Source organism: Micromesistius poutassou, assembly GCF_964030765.1.
Source record: "Micromesistius poutassou genome assembly, chromosome: 16".
In the NCBI taxonomy this organism is placed as follows: Eukaryota; Metazoa; Chordata; class Actinopteri; order Gadiformes; family Gadidae; genus Micromesistius; species Micromesistius poutassou.
This window is the reverse complement of record NC_140286.1, coordinates 12,035,358-12,053,776: the sequence shown is the minus strand read 5'-3', so window position 1 is coordinate 12,053,776 and position 18,419 is coordinate 12,035,358. Positions and strand designations below refer to the sequence as shown.

Below are 18,419 nucleotides of genomic sequence, written 5' to 3'. Positions count from 1 at the left end.
CTAATGTGACAACATGTAATGTCATCAACCATTACGCAATGCAATGTACTCAAATGCTATGATCCATAATATAATGCAACATAATATAGTCAACATCATCCAATGCAATGTACTCAAATGCTATGATCCATAATATAATGCAACATAATATAGTCAAACGTCATCCAATGTAATGTACTCAAATATAATGTAACGCAATGCACTGGAACATGATATAATGTAACATGTGTGAAGTGACAACATGTTACTTCATCAAACGTTACACCATGCACCAAACTCAAATGTTATGCAACGCAACATGACAGCGTCTGACCTGGACTTCCATTGTCTGCCACGTGGCAGAGGGTGACCTCGTAGACCCCTGTGACTCGGTTGCTACGGGAACAAGAGATAACGGACATATAAACGGTTGTTTGAATGAGCGTATGAATCAACACTGCACGACGGAGAGAGCTGAACGGGAGGGGCTCGCCCACCTCTCTGAGGGCCTCAGGCAGCCAGTGCTGAAGAGGTTCCTGATGGAGCGTGAGGCGGGCAGCTTGGCGTCGCGGGAGTAGAACACCATGCAGAAGTCCTTGGTGATCACGGTCGGCTGCGTGCAGTTCTCCATCTGGGGAACACAGAGCCGAGAACCCAAAAGACATGACTGAGTGAGGTTATATCGCGACACGGTTGATATGTTATTACACGCTGAAGTCTGAGTCATCGGATTTGAATATCTTTTTAAAAAGAGGATGGAGATAGGCAGAGAGAGAGAGCGAGAGAGAAAAAGAGAGAGAGAGCGTGAGAGAGAGAGAGAGCAAGGGCCCTATCTTGCGCCCGGCGCAATTGACTTTCTACACCGACGCATGTGTCGTTGCTAGTTTGCACCCGGCGCAAAGCTGATTTTCCCCTGCAGCAACCAGGCGCCACTACACTTGTGCCTGGAGAGGCGTGTCGGCGAAAAGCAGGGGCGTGTTCCGGCGCAAATGATACTTGATGCTATTTTAGTGACCAAAAAAATGCGCCAATGCAATTGCACCACTGACCGAAAAATACCTGGTCTATAGCGGATAGCGCAGTTGTTGTTGCTATTTTGACCTGCCATGGCAGGTCGGAACTACAACATAGCCTACGCTTACACACACGTAGGCTATACACAGCACAAACCTGAAAACTATTAACCTGATTTAAATATTATGATGTCAAAGATTATTCATACGTGTGAAACTGCATAGAAATAGTGTGTGGATTGTATTTCAATAGGGCTGCATGAATGAACATGAATGAAGTATAGTAGGCTATGGCATGCATTAAAATAATAATAATAACATTAATATATTCCAGGCTTCCAAAACAGAATCTTGTTTTAGGGTAAATGGTTGGTTAAATGATTTGGGAAAGAACAGTTGATACAGCAGTAAGTTGTACTTTTAAATCAATGGATCTGCAAACACCGTACATGCAACACATATGTTCTTGACACAGACATCGTGTACAAGACCATTACTTTTAGGATTGATGAGTATTTGATCGTGAGAAAACAGTTTTACCGCGAGTGAGTGTTTAAAAGAATGAATGAATGCGGGTGATGCTTGGCGCGCGTGTGTGTGCGCACCCATCTGTTTAAACACACGCAAACTAAACACATGACGCATAATACAGTCCATGGCAATGTATATTAACGGGGGGACACATGCATATTATGAACACAAGTCGATAACGATAATGTATATAATACTGGTAACAAACAATGTTTGTTAATGTATTGACACATATCATTAAATAGACCCACAGTTGCGGCCATCGAGGACCACGTCCGCATATCATATATGTGTATAAGTTGTCTTTGCCGCAATTTACATGACGAATCAGTGTTTCTGAAGTTGGAGAAGAAAACGCTATTCCATGTGTGAATTATGACTATTATTTGGCCATAAACTGAGCTATTTGAAGTTTGAATTTCATGTGGTCATGCATCTGTCTCAGCGGAGACTGCAAACGCGCTGTCAAAATATCAACTCGCCAAGTCAAATGCGGGATGGGGGATGGCAGGTGGAACTCTCATTGGTTTATTGCACGTTACGCCCAAAACACACCTACAGGTTTCAGATAAATTAGCTTTGCGCCGGGCGCAAAGCTAATTTATCTTGCCGTCATAATAGCAACAGCGCCGTAGAACCGCCCACAAAGTACTTTGACTTTGCGCCTTGACGTCTGCGTTTTAGACCGTCTAACTAGGGCCCCAAGAGCGAGAGTGCGAGAGAGAGAGAGAGAGAGAGAGAGAGAAAGAGAGAGAGAGAGAGAGAGAGAAAGAGAGCGAGTGACAGCGAGAGCAGGCGACCTCAGGCCAACACTCTGGGTCAAGCAGAGACTGCTGGACTACAGAAACACCCCTGAAGTCATTCTCTCACCTCCAGGTAAGCTGAGAGTGTGATGTAGATCTTCTCTCCGTAGGGTGTGACTCGGTTCAGAAGCAGAGAGTTGTGCATGGAGCTGTCCCAGGCCGCCTCAAACCGGTAGAAGGTCCTGCTCAGGGTGGGTGGAGAGTTGTGGGGGGGGGAGAAGGAAGGAAGAAACAGTGAGCTCATCGCCGTGCACGTGAGAGCCACGGTTTCTACAGGGGGAATAATGGTTTGAAATATATCTATTTTTTTTTTTTTTTGCAAAAAGCTGATGAAACGACAAAACGGAGAAAGAAAAACAGTCAGCGTACTACCTATGGTCAACTCCCAAGGAGACACTGCCGTGAGCGTACGGAACAAGCACAGGAGGTTAGTGGTTAGGTGTGTCTAGGGAAATAAAAGCTGAACAGCAGACGATTAGAGGCAACCAAAAGGTGGGCGGCACTTTAGACTAGCTGCAGCGTTGAAACGTTAATGAAGCAGTACTCAATAGGGAATTCCTCAGTTATCAAGCATTGTTCGTACATGCAGACTCATAAGTGAGCTATTCATTTAATAATGATCAATTATTAATATGATTATTAGATAATGGTTTATAAACGTTTACGATTTATAAATGGTCTTTTGAACCATTTTCTTTTCGAAGGGATCATTTATAACTGATTATGAATTGTTGACTAATCATTTACGAACAATGCTTTATAAATGCTGAATCCATTATTTACTTCTACTTTATTAATGCCTCATAGCTGCAGTTATTCTAACGTGCTACGAAAAAGTGAAAACATAACTCTGTTTACGGTCAAAGCATGTGGCATAGATTATTATTAAGCAACATAAATCAGGTTTGGGTGCATGAGAGACGACAAAGCACAAACGATAAATAAGAAAGATAAGCTAATAAATATAAATACATAGTGTACAATACATAAAGCAGAGGTATGGAATGAACTGCTTGTATACTTGTCGTCGTGTTTGGGCCAGTAGTATCCAGAGGACAGGATGTTGAGGGAGAGGATGTTGGGGTCGATGATGGTCTCGTCTGCCTCGGGGGTGTTTCTGATGCGACCTGAGGGACAAATACATTGAGGAGAGGTCATCAAGGAAAGGTTAGGAATTTAATTGTATTTGCATGAATGGCCCAACGAGTCCACTGAGAATATTGAACCAACAAAAAAACAGAGGGTGAATATCCCCCCATTATATTTGACACATTACAGATAATTCAGTATATATTAACTTGATATTAACTTGATATTAACCTTTACAATAACCTTTAAGAAAACCTGAATTACCGATGGGGAGAAGGGGAATCAATTTAAGTTCTCTTCTCAGTAGATCTATGTATCTATGAATCTATGTATCTATATGCATAATATATGTATATCATGCACTTGATAACAACTAATTAGCCGTGAAGTATTTGATTACTCACCAACCACCAGCTCCCTCACTTCCTTCCACTCAATATCGTTTCCTGTTTCGTGTGCTATGGTGACAGTAATCCTCCTTTGAATGCCCTGCAAAAACACAGAGAGATGGAGACAGACAGAGAGACAGAGAGACAGACAGACAGAGAGACAGAGAGAGACGGAGAGACAGAGAGACAGAGACACAGAGAGACAGAGACAGAGAGACAGACAGGGGATGCTGTGTTACTGGCATGGTAGAATGTAAAGATTTTGACTTTCCCAGGATCGATAAACAATAAGATGAGAGGCTGAGATCGGTTGGCGTGGTGACGGGCCAAACACGAAGTGGGTGTGAACAGGAAGTTACCTGGTGCAAGAGGAAGGTCCCGTGGCAGGGCATGCCACCTCGGTGGTCCACCACGGAGGGGATATAGCTGATGGAGAGGGCACAAAACCACAGGCTTAATACCGCCTCTTGGCTGCCTCTATGTGTGTGTATTCTCACTCATGACAGCAACGACGAGGACTCACTCTCCGTTGGCTTCCAGCTCACAGATCTCGAAGAAGGCCATGAGGTCGTACTTGGAGTGGCAGGGCCCGGCGGTGGAGCGTTTCAGAGTGCTGAGCTTGGTGGCCGGCACTGAGAGAAGGTGTGAGGGATCACATTCATTCAGAAACACATGCAGAGACTCCATTAGTAATTAGAGTTAGAGTCTCAGATGCTTTCATGCAAAGACAACTGAGTTTGACTCATGAATTCAACCTAATATATTTCACAACTTGTTCTGAGCATTGTATAATGATAAAATGGGATAGCAATTAAAAAAATATGTAATGCAAATCACTCTGTAAATCAATACTGAATACAGATTTTTCTGTGATGGCGATGAATGCTACTTTATCAATCCACAAATAAGTGCTATAATGAATTCAAATATTAGTATTAGTATATATTAGTATTAAGGCCAGCTTGTACTATAATCTATGATAGTGAGAGCATCATGGATCTGCTCACCTGGTTTGGACAAGGGCATCACCCTGGGGAACTGTCTCCTGGACGGTCTCAGGGGACTAGGAGAGGAGTGGAAGAACCAACAACCAAGGAAACAAGGAGCATCATTATTCATGGTCCATCACACCACGTAACAAGGCAGCACGGTAATCAAAGGGGGACACAGCCTCTCTCTCAGCCTTCTCACCTGATCATGTCTTTGCAGAGGGGAGGGAACGGTTGTTTCTGATAGTGTCCGAACACTTCAAACACAATGGGCTGCGTCTTGATGTACTCCAGGAACCACTTGGTCACCTCCACTGTGATCTGACACACACCCCAGACGATGCAGTGTGTTAGTTTACACATCTTCAATCACATACAACTGGAGAATACCGTTTTGCTTTTTGTTGTCTTTGGCGACACCTGTGGCGATAAGGAGTAATTATTCCCCAGAGACTCATTGACATTGCAGTTGGTTTACTACCAATGTTGCCATGACACCCAGTTTGTACGATTCATAATACTGAAAATTCAAAGGCTTTCATCAGTGTCTTAATCACCTTTGTGTAGATGGTGACAGACATTTATAATCTTCGAGATCAACACTACCATATAAATACATGAGCTGGGTCAGGCCTTACATTCTGAAGGTGGTGGAACCCTAGTGGTGGACCCAGTGTGTAACTGTTACAGGGCTTACATTCTGAGCGTGGTGGACCCAGTGTGTAACTGTTACAGGGCTTATATTCTGAGCGTGGTGGACCCAGTGTGTAACCTTACAGGGCTTACATTCTGAGCGTGGTGGACCCAGTGTGTAACTGTTACAGGGCTTACATTCTGAACGTGGTAGAAGCCTAGCGGTGGGCCCCTCCCCGTGTTCTTCAGCGGCTCTGTGGAGAACGCCTCGTCGTGGCGGTGGATGAAGCTGAACGCAAGACAAAACCGTTACAAATATTACTGAAGAAGTAGAAATTATTATTATTCATATATACACACATTTATACACACATATTTTTTTGTGGTTTTTTTTGTGTTTAGTGTTTCATAAAGTATACAATATAAGAATAATAATCATCATGTTACAGATTTAAAAATATATATACAGATATATATACTGTCTAACAACCTTCTTCAAGGTTGTTTGGTAGCCTCACCAACAAAGGAAAACAAAGAAACTATTTTTAGCGGACAAGGAACACATTGTGGGGACCACCAAGTCAAGAGTTCATCTAAAGACAAACTATGTGGAACATCAGAGGCCTGGGGTTCTATCCTGCCGTTGAGGCTATCACCCCCGGCAACCACCTTATAGGCTTGCTTCATGTAAATGTTTCCTTTGTTTAGGAGTTGTAAACCATATTGCTTATTTTGGCTCAAATTCTTGAAATATAAATAGGAATGTGACCAGTATTTATTAACTACAAATCAACTTACTGTAATAGATCAACCATAAATCAAAGTATTACATATCATCTACAAATCATATTACTATAATATATCCACTCAACATCATAGTACTATAATATATCAACTACTCATCATAGCACTTATAAATATATAGTATCTTAGTACTAAAATAGATCAACTAAACATCATAGTACTATACCATAGCAACTACTCACCATAGTACTAAAATAGATCAACTAAACATCATAGTACTATAACATATAGTATAGTTCTACAATTGATAGATACTGATATTTGCTGACTCACTTGAACTGGCAGAAGATGTCGGCGTACTCTGCAGAGATGCTGGAGGCCTGCAGCACCGTCACCCTGAAGGTGAAGGTGCTGCCCAGCTTCAGGTGGCTCAGGGCCTTCTCCTGGGACAGCTCCAGGGGGTCCAGACCCGGACCCAGACCCAGACCCAGCCCCAGCCCCTTCAGTGGGCTGAGGGGGGGCTCTGGGGTGGCTACGTATAGATACATATCAACAGGTTCATGTATAGATGTACAGATATGGACATGCATATAGAGATAGATATGATACAGAAACAGTTAAGTACAAAGAATGTCGATATAACATCAGATAAATATAGATATCCATGTAGTTATATATAGATATGGATGTAGGCATATATATTAACATAGATATAAAGATATTAATAAAGCTATTAAGATTTAAATATAGGTATAAAGATTTACCGAGAGATATAGAGGCAAAGGAATAAATATATAGATATAGAGTACAGATACTGATCAATTTGTAGATATATACATAGATGCTGATATATGTAAATAAAGAAGACTAGACAGACTAAGTGTTGAGTAGTTCTGACCTGCGCAGGTGTTGTTGTTGACCTCGTCGGCGGAGATGCCCATCTCGGAGGACTGTCCCTGGCCCTCCACGATGCGCAGCTCCTCCTGGGAGCTGTGGGAGTAGGGGAGACCCCCTGGGCACGTCTCCGTCTGGAACTGAACACAACACATCCAACACGGTCACTATCAACTCAACTGTATTTGATTCTAAAGGAGCCTCAGATAGCGTTATGATCGTGATGAGATGGTTGAATCGCTATTCAATGTAAGGGGAGGAATGTTTTGATGTGTGTCTAAAACTGAATCATAGTAAGGGTTGACTAGAGTCTGTCATTTGTATGCAAATTGTATTCCATTTCTTTTGTTGACGCTGTGCCCAGAACAGCTACATTGTAGTGATACATACAAAGGGAATTCAAGCACTAAACAACACTAAAACCAATGTACATTTACATTAACATTTAGGGCATCTAGCAGATACTTTTATATCAAAGCAACTTAAAACAAGTACATTTGTCAGAAGAAAAGTAGCAGAACTTTAAAACATGTCGGGGCTAAGCGCTTGATTGCCGTGAAGCACCTTCTCAAACTGCTGGTCCTCAAAGGATATCTTGGCAGTTCCGGACTGCCTCACGCCCGAGCCGTAGTCTGGGGCCTCTTCGTCCGCTGAGAGAGAGGTCATAAACGAAAGTCAAACATAAGACACACTTACACCGTGTCAAGTTGAACCAAGGTCTAACCAAGGTCTGACCGAGGAGCTCATCCTGAGGAGGCTACCTGAGATGGCTTGGACGGCCACCCTGAGGAACCCCTTCACCTCTCCCTTCTCGCTGACGATGGCCACGCGATGCACCAGTGGCACCGGGTACAGCAGGTTGCTCAGGTACACAAAGGCCCTGGGGACACAGGGGTCAGAGGTCATTTACCAGGGTCAGGACTAGGGTCATTCACTGTGAATGCTCTGAAAACATCCAAATGAAAACATCTAAAAAGGCAGGATGGTGTAGTGGCCGGTGTGTTTCTAACTCCATGCTGAGGTACAAGGTTCGAGGTTTGAGTCTGTCCTAGAGCGAGATGCCTGGACCAGCTCCATTATGACACGTAACTGATGTTCACTGTAAGCTTTGGATAAAGGCTAGTATATAGTAAAGAGTCAATAGAGTTAGAAAAAGAAAACACTAGTAATGACGTGTGCACAATATATAGTTAAACAGAGAGAAGATTCTGGCTATATACTGGACTAGTTGGGACTATGTACTGGAAGTAGACCGGTCGGTCCACAGAGTTGGGGCAGCAGCGACTGACCTGCCCACCAGACGGAACCAGGGGAAGCGGTCGTAGAAGGGGTCTCCCCCGGTCAGGGCGGGGTCACACTCCTCCACGCCACTGTTGGGCACGTCCGCAGCGCGGTCATACATCTCCCTCATCAGGTCCAGCCTCTGCCTGCAGGGGCGGCGTCCACACACACACACACACACACACACACACACACACATACACACACACAATTAAAGAAATGCTTCTCCTCTTTCCTTCGGTTCCTCTCTCCCTTCCTCTCCGGCCCACACACACACACACACACACACACACACACGCGCACACACGCACGCACACACACACACACAGTTATGTTACCTGAGTTTCTCCAGAGTCCAGTAGTGTGTGGCTCCGTTCTTCTGGTCCTGGACCTCCACAGCGACGATGGTCTTGGGGAAGGGCCTCCTCTCCCTCTCCTTGGCCGCGCTGGCGGGCAGCAGGTCAGGGGGCAGCGGGGAGTACAGGGTGTCTGTCAGCAGCACAAACTGGAACTGGACCTGGAGGTGGGGATGGGAGGGGTCAGAGACAAGTAAAGCCGTAAGCATCAGAAGGGCTGCATGTACTGTGACTGGACGTAAGCATTAGCATCAGAAGGGCTGTGTGTACCCTGACTGAACGTTAGCATTAAGGTACTGTATGTACTCTGACTGGACATTATTATTAGGATTGATTTACTGTATGTACTATGTACATTAGCATGAGAATCAGAGGTACTGTATGTACTCTGACTGGACATTAGCATTAGCATCAGAAGGGCTGTGTGTACTGTGACTGGACGTTAGCTTTAGCATCGAGGTACTGTTAGCATTAGAAGGACTGTATGTACTCTGACTGGACATTAGCATTAGCATCAGACGGGCTGTATGAACTCTGACTGGACATTAGAACCAGAGGTAGGCCTACTGGATATTAGCAGTTAATAACTTTTTCTAAGGCCATAGAAGGGGTCTCCAGTAGACATTTCATTTATACAATTCTAGATACAATTCACAATGTCATTCAAAACAATAAAATAATACAAACATAGAATAATAATACATACAATTCAAAAAATTGTCCCTCAGCAGTACACAGGACACAGTATGGATGGCACACGCCTCAGTCGCCATTAGAGAACACACACGGCTACGTTTACCTTCTTCTTGAGCTCAACGCTGATGGCGTTGGCCTCCTTGAGGAAGATGGCGTTCCCCCAGAGCAGGTCGCGCAGCGAGGTGAACTGGTAGAAGCGCCACTTCCGGAAGGCCCACAGAGCGAGCTCTGTCTCGCGCGGGGTCCACGGCACTACAAAGGGAAAACAGTTCACAGCGCCAGAAAAGTTTATCAAATTAACTAAAAAAGAAAAAAGAAAGAAAGAAAGAAAGAATATGTAAGAAAAAAAAAAAAGAAGAAAAAGAAAAGACAAAAATAAATCATCAAAAGTGAAAAGAAATACAAATTAAATTATAATAAATAATAAATAATAAAATGTAGATGAATAATCAATGATACGGAAAATTGGGGTATTTCAATATAGGTGGCTTCTGATGATGGTACTCAGAAGCACTACTCTTCCAATATACTATCTTATATCTCACTTTTGCCTTCTATATATCTTTTCATATACAATTCAATCGTATAACCAAGGTGACTAAGAGGTATAGCTGAGGATGAAGTGCGTACCTTCCTCCTCTGGCTCCTCTTCCTCCTCAGGGGACTCCAGATAACGGGAGTCCACTTGTTTCTGAAGAGCCTCCAGTTTGCTCTCATAGTCCTGGAAATGAAAAAAATCATTACCACAAAGCGCAGAAAATACAAGGTCAAATGTTGTCTGATGACCTACTAACCAACTTCACACAGCAGTAAGGTGGACTTACGGCAAATAGAGAGCGATAAATGGTTAGACAAATTGTACAGGCACACACACAGAACTGGGCTGTGGCAAAATGTGGTTCTTACCAGCCGCTGCTGTTCAAGCAGATTGCTGGCCTCTTCCCTCTCCTTGCGGTACTGGTCCTCAAGCTCCTGCAGTCTGGAGGGGTTCACAACACTTTTATTCGACCCCTTCATTCACACACCCCACTGGGAATAGGACTTGTAGGCTACATCAGAATGCATCATGGGATTTTTTGTTTCGCCGATGCTCCGCCATTTTGTGATGACTCGTGAGAGTTGTAGTAAAGAAAATACTACATAAGCTGCAATCCTATTTCATTTTTAATTACCAAAGCACCATTACTACCATCAATATTCCTATTTGCTGCAAAATGGAGGCGGTCATTGCGATGTCACCATGTACTATAATTACTATAGACCCTTTAAATAGGAGCCTCTTCGTAGGACAAACACAGGTGTCGCTAATAATACTAATTATGGGTCTTGAGAGACACCTTCTAACTACTAACTTATATTACCACTACTGCAATTGTTTTTACTTAATAATAATAAAAATAACAATCATAATCACAAGAATTATAATAATCATAATCATTCTCGTAATAATAATCATAATAAATGGCTTATATAAGCAGAGCTCTTATCGTAATCAAAGTAACCATGGTTATCATTGTGGGGTTTATTTTCAAGATGGCCGACCACTTGCCTCTGCTCCATTTCCTGCTTCATGTCAATCCCCTGTTTGTCCAGCAGCTCCCTCTGGGCGAACGCCCAGTCCACGGGCTCCACGGGGGTCTCTGCGCACGGGGTCCTCTCCCGCTCCATGCGGGCCTGCTCTGGGTCGTTGAAGCGGAACACGTGGCTCTTGCCCATGATGATGCGGTTCCCTGGGAGAGTCCGAGTCAGTGTGTTAGAGGAGTAACCCTAACCCGAGCTCTAACCCTAGCTCTAACCCTAGATCTAACCCTAACTCTAACCCTAGCTCTAACCCTAGCTCTAACCCTAACTCTAACCCTAGCTCTAACCCTAACCCTAACTCTAACTCTAACACTAGCTCTAACCCTAACTCTAACCCTAGCTCTAACCCGAACTCTAACCCTAACCCTAACCCTAACTCTTACGCTAGCTCTAAACCGAGCTCTAACCCTAACTCTAACGCTAGCTCTAACCCTAACTCTAACCCTAACTAACCCTTACCATTCAGACGTTGTTCAGATGTTGTTGTACATTAAATGATCAGAGCATGTCCAGAGGGTTATGCTGAGGTTAAATGTGTCATAAACATAATAATAAGGCTGTTTATATGTTTAGAACCTTGATTAAAGTAAATTAGTCTTAGGCTACCATTAAAATAAATTGTAAATATTTTGAGATTACTCAGAAACAGTTTGGCTAAACAGTTTAGCCAAATTGAGTTGGCTAAACAATTAATAGACCCTTTTCACAGAGTTAATCTACCTTCCACTACTACTAGGATCTATTTACTCACTTTCTGTACTTTCCTTATGAACTAAGCTACATCTTATCAATTGCAACTCGGATTACAAAGTCAGCAAACATTTTAAATGACTGGTTAATTAATCACGATGAAGCAAAAATGACCATTTTACCATTAAGCATTTCTATGTAATCAAGTAAAAATCCCAAATAATCTATCATCTGGGTATAAAATGCTAATCCCATGAGGTTTTCTGCTTACCAGACTTCAACACAATGGGGGTGGTCACTCTCTTGCCGTTGACATAGGTCTCTGCGCCTTCGCACGGGTCCAGGATGACATTTCCTGTTGCAGAAAGATAAAAAAAACAATTATGTGACCAACGAACATACTGTTATTACATAATGTAACTGCGAAGGATCACATCACATTCCCGCCTCACAATTGGTGGTGAACCTCTGAATGTTGATATTGATATTTATTTAATTTTTTGCCACAATGTAACGGATAGAGAAGGTGAAGGCGCTGACCTTCTCCCTGAGGGCCCGTGCTGCTGCTGAACGTGCAGTGTTCATCCTGGATAAAATGGCCGCTGAGGACAATGTCTTGGCGGGTCTTGGCGTCGTCACGGCCAACCCTGGGCAAAAACAAAGACAGAAAAAAATTATTATAGAGAAAATGACGTAATAAATAATTGTATATATAACAATTTAACATTATGGTACAATAATGTCAAATATTGAAAAAGGAAAGACATTGTGTAAAACATTAAGGCAATCCTTACTTGGTAAGCAACATTTTTTAAAGAGAAAATTATGTTATATATAATTGTATATATAACCAGTTAACATAATGGGACAATGTCAAAAGGAAAGACATTGTGTAAGACATTAAGGCGATCCTTACTTGGTGACGCCGTCTTTGATGTAATACAGGAGACACTCAGACATTAGAGGGTCTTCATTGAGGTTCACCAAATGAGGAGTCTAAAGCCAACAAAATGAAATCAAATTAGCAGCTGTTTCATCTCTGGATTAAAAGTATACCAACAAGTATGGAGTTTATTCCAGTGGGATGAATATGCATGTTTTTCTGAATATCTCACCTTTTTCGGGGAGAAGACCCCAACGGTGCCACCATCTTCCCTCATGGCCACGCCCATCTCAGCGAGCAAGGCCTCTCTAGACGATCACAGAGCAACACTGAGCACTGATATTCACTTGTTGTTTTCCTTTTCATATTTCAATGACAAAAAAAAAGGATAAAGCTATATACAGCGTTGCTATATGTGTATGGGCAAGGACGCTACAATCAATTATTCTCTATTTAGGAAAAACTGTTGATTAAAATATAAAAATACATTAGCAGACTATAGTAGACTATAGTTCATTTGTACTTAAGCTTAAGATTCCCTCTCACAGAAAGTCTGTATATTCAAATAATAACAGTAATACTGTTGCATGTATGATAGTGAGTTGGAGCTCCCTGTCTCCAGACCTCTCCATGCGGATGGCCTCGGTGCGACGCAGCTTCTCCTCCCACGTCACGTTCAGCTCTGCAATGATTTTCTCTGTTTCCTGTGAGGTCGAGGTTGACAAATGACTCACTGTAGTACAGTCTCAGTCTCCTCCTAGTGATCATCGGATCACACACACATGCACACAGACACAGACACACACAACTCACACACACGCATGCATACACGCACGCAAGCACACACGCACGCAAGCACACACTCCTTGTGTGTGTCTGCCACTCTGTCCGTCTGTCTCGGTGCTCCCAGAAGCAGCACCCATTTCCCACTATCCCCACCCCCACCCTGCCTCACCTTGAGTCTCTCGATGGCCTCCTCGCTGGCGGGGCTGAAGATGCGGTCGTGGAGGTTACTGATGGAGGCGGCCCGGCTGGACAGGGCGGAGAGGGAGGGGGAGGGACTCATTCCCGTCATGGCGTGGGTTACTGTGGAGAGATCACCCCTTTGATGGCCAGCCTGGCGATTATTCACTGTGTTTTTGTAATCGCACAGGTCTGCCAGAGAAAGAGAGAGAGAGAGGCAAGAAGGAAGGAAGGAAGGAAGGAAGGAAGGAAGGAAGGAAGGAAGGGAGGAGGGGAGGACCGGAGGATGCAGGGGAGGAGAGGGATGCCGGGAAAACGAGGAAAGGAAATGAACACGCAGAGGAACGGATAAAAAAAGGAATGAAAAAGGGGGGCAGCGGGGAGACGTACAAAACAAGAAGAAAAAAAGCTCAAATAATGGATCGTAAAAGCATAGATGTTGTGCTTACCAGAGCCATTGCAGAGATACAGGAGAGCAACTTAAACGTACGGGATGCACAATGCAGTCGAGATATTTGCAGCCCCAATGCGTTTTTTGGACACAGAAATGGCTTGGTTTGTATGCATTACTTTGCAAGCTCACAAGTCAGAAGCAAAATAAAACAAATGTAGACTATTTAAATGGAGACATGTCCTACTGGTTTAGAGGTATGTAAAATATGTTTGAAAAGAAAGGAAAGATAAAAGAAAACACCATGCATCTCGTAGCAGGTAGCCTCTTCCAATTTGCTACCAATAAGCTACCACACACATATAACCAGGACAAACAAGGGCTTTTAAACTATTTCAAAATCACTACCGTTGTGAGGACAGACCTCTGAACCGGTACTGGTATCATTATCATTTTGTGCACGTTACATGTTACGTGCATTGTTACAAAATGTTCTTTATTTCTTTCAAGGTGAACATGATAAGGGATGTTATTATGGAGATAAGGTAGGTTTAACAAGAAGAGTAACAAAGTGCCTCTCAGCCAGTTAGCATTACATTTCCAATGAAAGTTGAGGGGGAAGAAGGGCCTCGATATCTAGCAATATCTTATCAGACTTTTAACTAAGTGCTAGGTCACTCAAGCTGGGTCTCTGGTGTGGTTGGGTATGGCTGGGAATTGTAGTTTGCAAAGCTCAGGCTTGGCAGGATTTACAGTATACACACATTTCAAACCGGTGATGACAGGGTCGGTGGATCGATACGCTGATAGGACAGAGGACAAGATTGAGTGTAAGTAACACCCACCCACTAGTAAAACTAGTAAAATTCAACCTCTCTTTTTTCTCTGTGTGCATGCACATATAGGCCTGTATCCAACTAATTGTATGTGAATGATTAGGAAAAATTCTAGCATTCAGTATGTATCAATGTAGATCCAGACACATTAGTCACTAACGGTATAATTCATGTGGACGTTAAAGAGGTCATACATAAACCAGGCCCCCATTTTACTAGCAGGAGGTACCTCGATGAGCCACTCTACGCCGCTGTCAAAAGCTACCCTATAGTGACAACACAAAACCCCCCAGATGTCCTGTAAAACGAATACTAGATACACCTGATTGCACCCCCAGTGGACTGTACCAACTGCTGAAATGGGGTTCGTAATGGCTCCTAAACATCACGCCCGGTGGGACTCCGCCTCACACCAACAGAGGAGTGAGGCTCCGCCGCCGCGGTCCGTACTCACTCTCGATGATGTCCCCCAGGCCCTGCGAGAACAGCAGCTCCTTGAGGCGGGAGACCTCCTCCTTCAGCTCCCTCACCAGCCGGTTGTTGGGGTCTTCGTTGATCACGGCGTTGCAGCGGATCTGCTTGGCGCGGTCGGCGTATCTGGGTCAAGGAGAAACACGACAACAACAATCAGGCCTCAGCTCAGAGCCAGGGCCTCCGGGGCCCTCTGGAGAATGACGTACTGCCACTGAAAACTTAAATACGTTGCATTTTTTTACTTTGACTTTATTTTCTTTTACGGATCAATTTTATTTGAATTAACTTACCTTTATTTTATTTTACGTATCTATTTTATTTTATTACTTCAATCAATCTTATTTAATTGTATTGTATGATGATGTTGCTATGTGAAGCACTTTGAGTCTGCCTTGTGTATGAAAGGCGGTATATGAATAAAGTTGCCTTGCCTTGCCTAAAAAAGGCTGGCTAGCTCCTACGATGGAGAAACAAGGAGGCCGAAGTATACTGCGGGTTGGCTTAGCTCAGGAGGTAGAGCGGGGTGACTTGTAACTGGAAGGTTGCTAGTTGGATCCCTGGCTCCTCCTATCTGATTGTGAGCTGTCCCTGAGTAAGACACCTAACCCTAACTGCTCCTGAAGAGCTGGCTGACGCCTTGCATGGTTGACGTTGGTGTGTGTATGAACCGTTGTAAGTCGCTTTGGATGAAAGCGCCTGCTAAATGTTAATGTACTGTATATTTTAAGGTTTGTAACACAGCTACTAGTACAACTGATAATCCATTATATACTGTATATTCCGAGACATTTGCATGTGAAAGTACATTATTGTCTTGGCTAGGGGAGTCCAAAAAAACAACAAAACAATATTATCAGAGAAAAGTGTTTATAAGAGCACTCAACCTTTAAAGGTGACATATTATACCACCAGGTGTGAGTGTGATTAGCCATCACAAGCCGTTTTGAAAATCTGCCTCTTCTGACATCACAAGTGGGCGTGTCCACCTAGATTTGTGCTGGATGGATCAGTCTCCCAGCCTACCCAGTGGACTGTAGCAAATGTTGCTCATCTATCCAGCGCACATCTAGGTGGACACGCCGACTTGTGATGTCAGAAAAGGCCAAAACGGCTTGTAATGGCTAAACACACTCACCTTTTTTGGTCCCTGTGTCTCACCTGAGGGTGCTGAGGGTCTCGTCGTAGTTGATGTCTGCGGGGCTGAGCGCCGCCACCATGGCCGTACGGGAGTTCCCTCCTAGCAGAGCCAACACTCAGAGCACTCAGGACAACACACTGCTATGTACTTCCCCTGAACGGTAGTTAGAGAGCGGCCGTCCTACGCTACATTCATCCTTACAACTGTGGTGCTGTTGGGAATGATGTGCTCGCATCTCCAAACGTTAATGAAGGCTACTCGATGTTATGTATTACTTTATTTCTACGATAATTATAATAATAATAATTATTATTATTAAACACATACCCAGGTTTTCTCTCAGCAGCCATGTAAGAACAGAGTCTCGGTATGGAATGTGACTCTCCACTTTCTTCTTTTTCTTGTTCTGAAAACACAGCAAGGTTGAGTTTCCATATATATGAATTTAATATTTAATTGATATTTTCAACATGCAATATTCAAAAGTGGTGCCAGAAATGTACCTTGTTTGGTGCTGAGTCCTGAAAAGTACAAATGAAAAAATACATACATTATGCTTTTTAGGAATTTTAGGAAATCAACAATGGCAAGAAGGTTCTAGACTATGAAGAAAAACACTGTACCACTTCAGCTAGAGCGGAGATGACCTTCCCCAGTGTGGTCAGAGATTTGTTGATATTTGCTCCCTCCTGTAAATACAAACACATTCCACACGTTAACGATGAATAATATCAACATCAATCCCTTCCATACCCATTCGGTAATAATTGTAAAACACATGAATCAATAACGTACACCTTACAGGATTATGGATTGACCGTACAACGACCTACAGTAATAGTCCTGTCGATATGACTACTTCGTAGACCGGTTAAAGCAGTGGTTCTCAAATAGGGGTGAGCAAACCCCTAGGGGTACTTTAGAGTACTGCAGGGGGTACTTTCCATATTTATTTTCATTTTCTTTATTTTTCTCCCAAAAAAATGTTTTTGCCAGTGAAGTGAAATATATATATATATATATATATATATATATATATATAGCTTAGAGGGGGTAGTAGAAAAACTTTGAGGAGCACTGGGTTAAAGGACAGTACAGAGCTTCAGCCTCGTTCTCACCTTCAGTCGGGTTCCCTTGGCCCCGGTAGAGTCGGCCCTTTCGCTGCCAGCCAGATCCACCAGACTGATCTTACTGACCTGCAATCACGTCGAAAACGGTGAAGGAAAGGCAAGGAAAAACACAAACACACTGCCGTTTGACACGCCACTCGAGGAGTATGTCGGACGAGGGAAAAGCGTTAAAAATGTTATGCCGCACTTTGTTGAAACCACCACACGACAGATGGTGCCCCACCTACACACTAAAGCTGCTAGGCTACATGGGCCTTCTCATCTACTTTCTCTAAAGTACATTCATCTGATTTGAGGCTTAACTTCATGAAACACTGTGTGGGGATGCAGTATGAATCGTTTCGCTGGTTTGTTTTACAATAGTCGTTTCCCTATCATAAATCTAAAAACATTTCTTCCACGCAGATCCTGCACGTGTTATTAGCTTATCTTCTCATCGTATCTTTCAAACCGACCTTCTCGGAGGTGTTCTCTGAGTCCATGTCGTGCTTCTTCTGGGTGAAGATGATGTTGAAGACAGCGTGAGAACGGCTGCTGGTCTCGTTCATGTTGGTGGCGGCCACCGTCCTAACAGAAAGCACCAAAAAACAAAGCTCTGTGTTTGGTACTGTGGTGCTTTCACGCCATGCTGATTGCATCCAAATAATACAAATGATCTGACACAAAAATATTAAGTTATTAATAATAATTCAGATTTTGAGTGTGTTTTGCAAAACACCAAGCACACTTTACTTCAAAAATAAATAAAAAACATAAAGCAGTCCAAACTTAGCAGGTCCCTAGGCATGGATAAAAGTCATCAGTCTTCCTCCTTCGTGAAGCCATGAACCTATTCGTTCATCAGTCTTACATTACATCATTACATATGTAGCATGTTGGTGTTTTTTGGTGTCTCAAGGACGAACCAACCCGGTCATCTGGGGCATAGCCTGGGCC

The 18,419-nt window shown here is 43.3% G+C and overlaps 1 protein-coding gene across 5 annotated transcripts in view; it reads right to left on the bottom strand.

Annotated features, from left to right (window-relative positions):
• LOC311361127 (kinesin-like protein KIF1A) overlaps positions 1-18,419 on the bottom strand; it is a 34,776-nt gene that overhangs the window by 12,106 nt on the left and 4,251 nt on the right. The window contains exons 6-40 of one of the 5 annotated variants that reach the window (XM_084481329.1): positions 17,939-18,050; positions 17,472-17,549; positions 16,977-17,042; positions 16,857-16,874; positions 16,681-16,759; positions 16,374-16,452; positions 15,196-15,338; positions 14,670-14,708; positions 13,507-13,706; positions 13,176-13,255; positions 12,784-12,859; positions 12,585-12,664; positions 12,209-12,315; positions 11,940-12,023; positions 10,943-11,127; positions 10,304-10,369; positions 10,028-10,118; positions 9,501-9,649; positions 8,684-8,862; positions 8,354-8,491; positions 7,826-7,944; positions 7,629-7,714; positions 7,069-7,204; positions 6,504-6,702; positions 5,625-5,715; positions 4,996-5,114; positions 4,812-4,867; positions 4,328-4,436; positions 4,164-4,230; positions 3,820-3,904; positions 3,348-3,453; positions 2,699-2,722; positions 2,394-2,508; positions 477-610; positions 314-375 (exon numbers count right to left, since the gene is read on the bottom strand). In XM_084481329.1, the coding sequence (XP_084337455.1) occupies positions 314-375; positions 477-610; positions 2,394-2,508; positions 2,699-2,722; positions 3,348-3,453; positions 3,820-3,904; positions 4,164-4,230; positions 4,328-4,436; positions 4,812-4,867; positions 4,996-5,114; positions 5,625-5,715; positions 6,504-6,702; positions 7,069-7,204; positions 7,629-7,714; positions 7,826-7,944; positions 8,354-8,491; positions 8,684-8,862; positions 9,501-9,649; positions 10,028-10,118; positions 10,304-10,369; positions 10,943-11,127; positions 11,940-12,023; positions 12,209-12,315; positions 12,585-12,664; positions 12,784-12,859; positions 13,176-13,255; positions 13,507-13,706; positions 14,670-14,708; positions 15,196-15,338; positions 16,374-16,452; positions 16,681-16,759; positions 16,857-16,874; positions 16,977-17,042; positions 17,472-17,549; positions 17,939-18,050 (3,557 nt within the window). Of the gene's footprint in view, positions 1-313; positions 376-476; positions 611-2,393; positions 2,509-2,698; positions 2,723-3,347; positions 3,454-3,819; positions 3,905-4,163; positions 4,231-4,327; positions 4,437-4,811; positions 4,868-4,995; positions 5,115-5,624; positions 5,716-6,503; positions 6,703-7,047; positions 7,205-7,628; positions 7,715-7,825; positions 7,945-8,353; positions 8,492-8,683; positions 8,863-9,500; positions 9,650-10,027; positions 10,119-10,303; positions 10,370-10,942; positions 11,128-11,939; positions 12,024-12,208; positions 12,316-12,584; positions 12,665-12,783; positions 12,860-13,175; positions 13,256-13,506; positions 13,707-14,669; positions 14,709-15,195; positions 15,339-16,373; positions 16,453-16,680; positions 16,760-16,856; positions 16,875-16,976; positions 17,043-17,471; positions 17,550-17,938; positions 18,051-18,419 lie in introns of all 5 variants that reach the window. The other 4 variants (XM_084481328.1, XM_084481330.1, XM_084481331.1 and 1 more) reach the window with 4 other exon arrangements.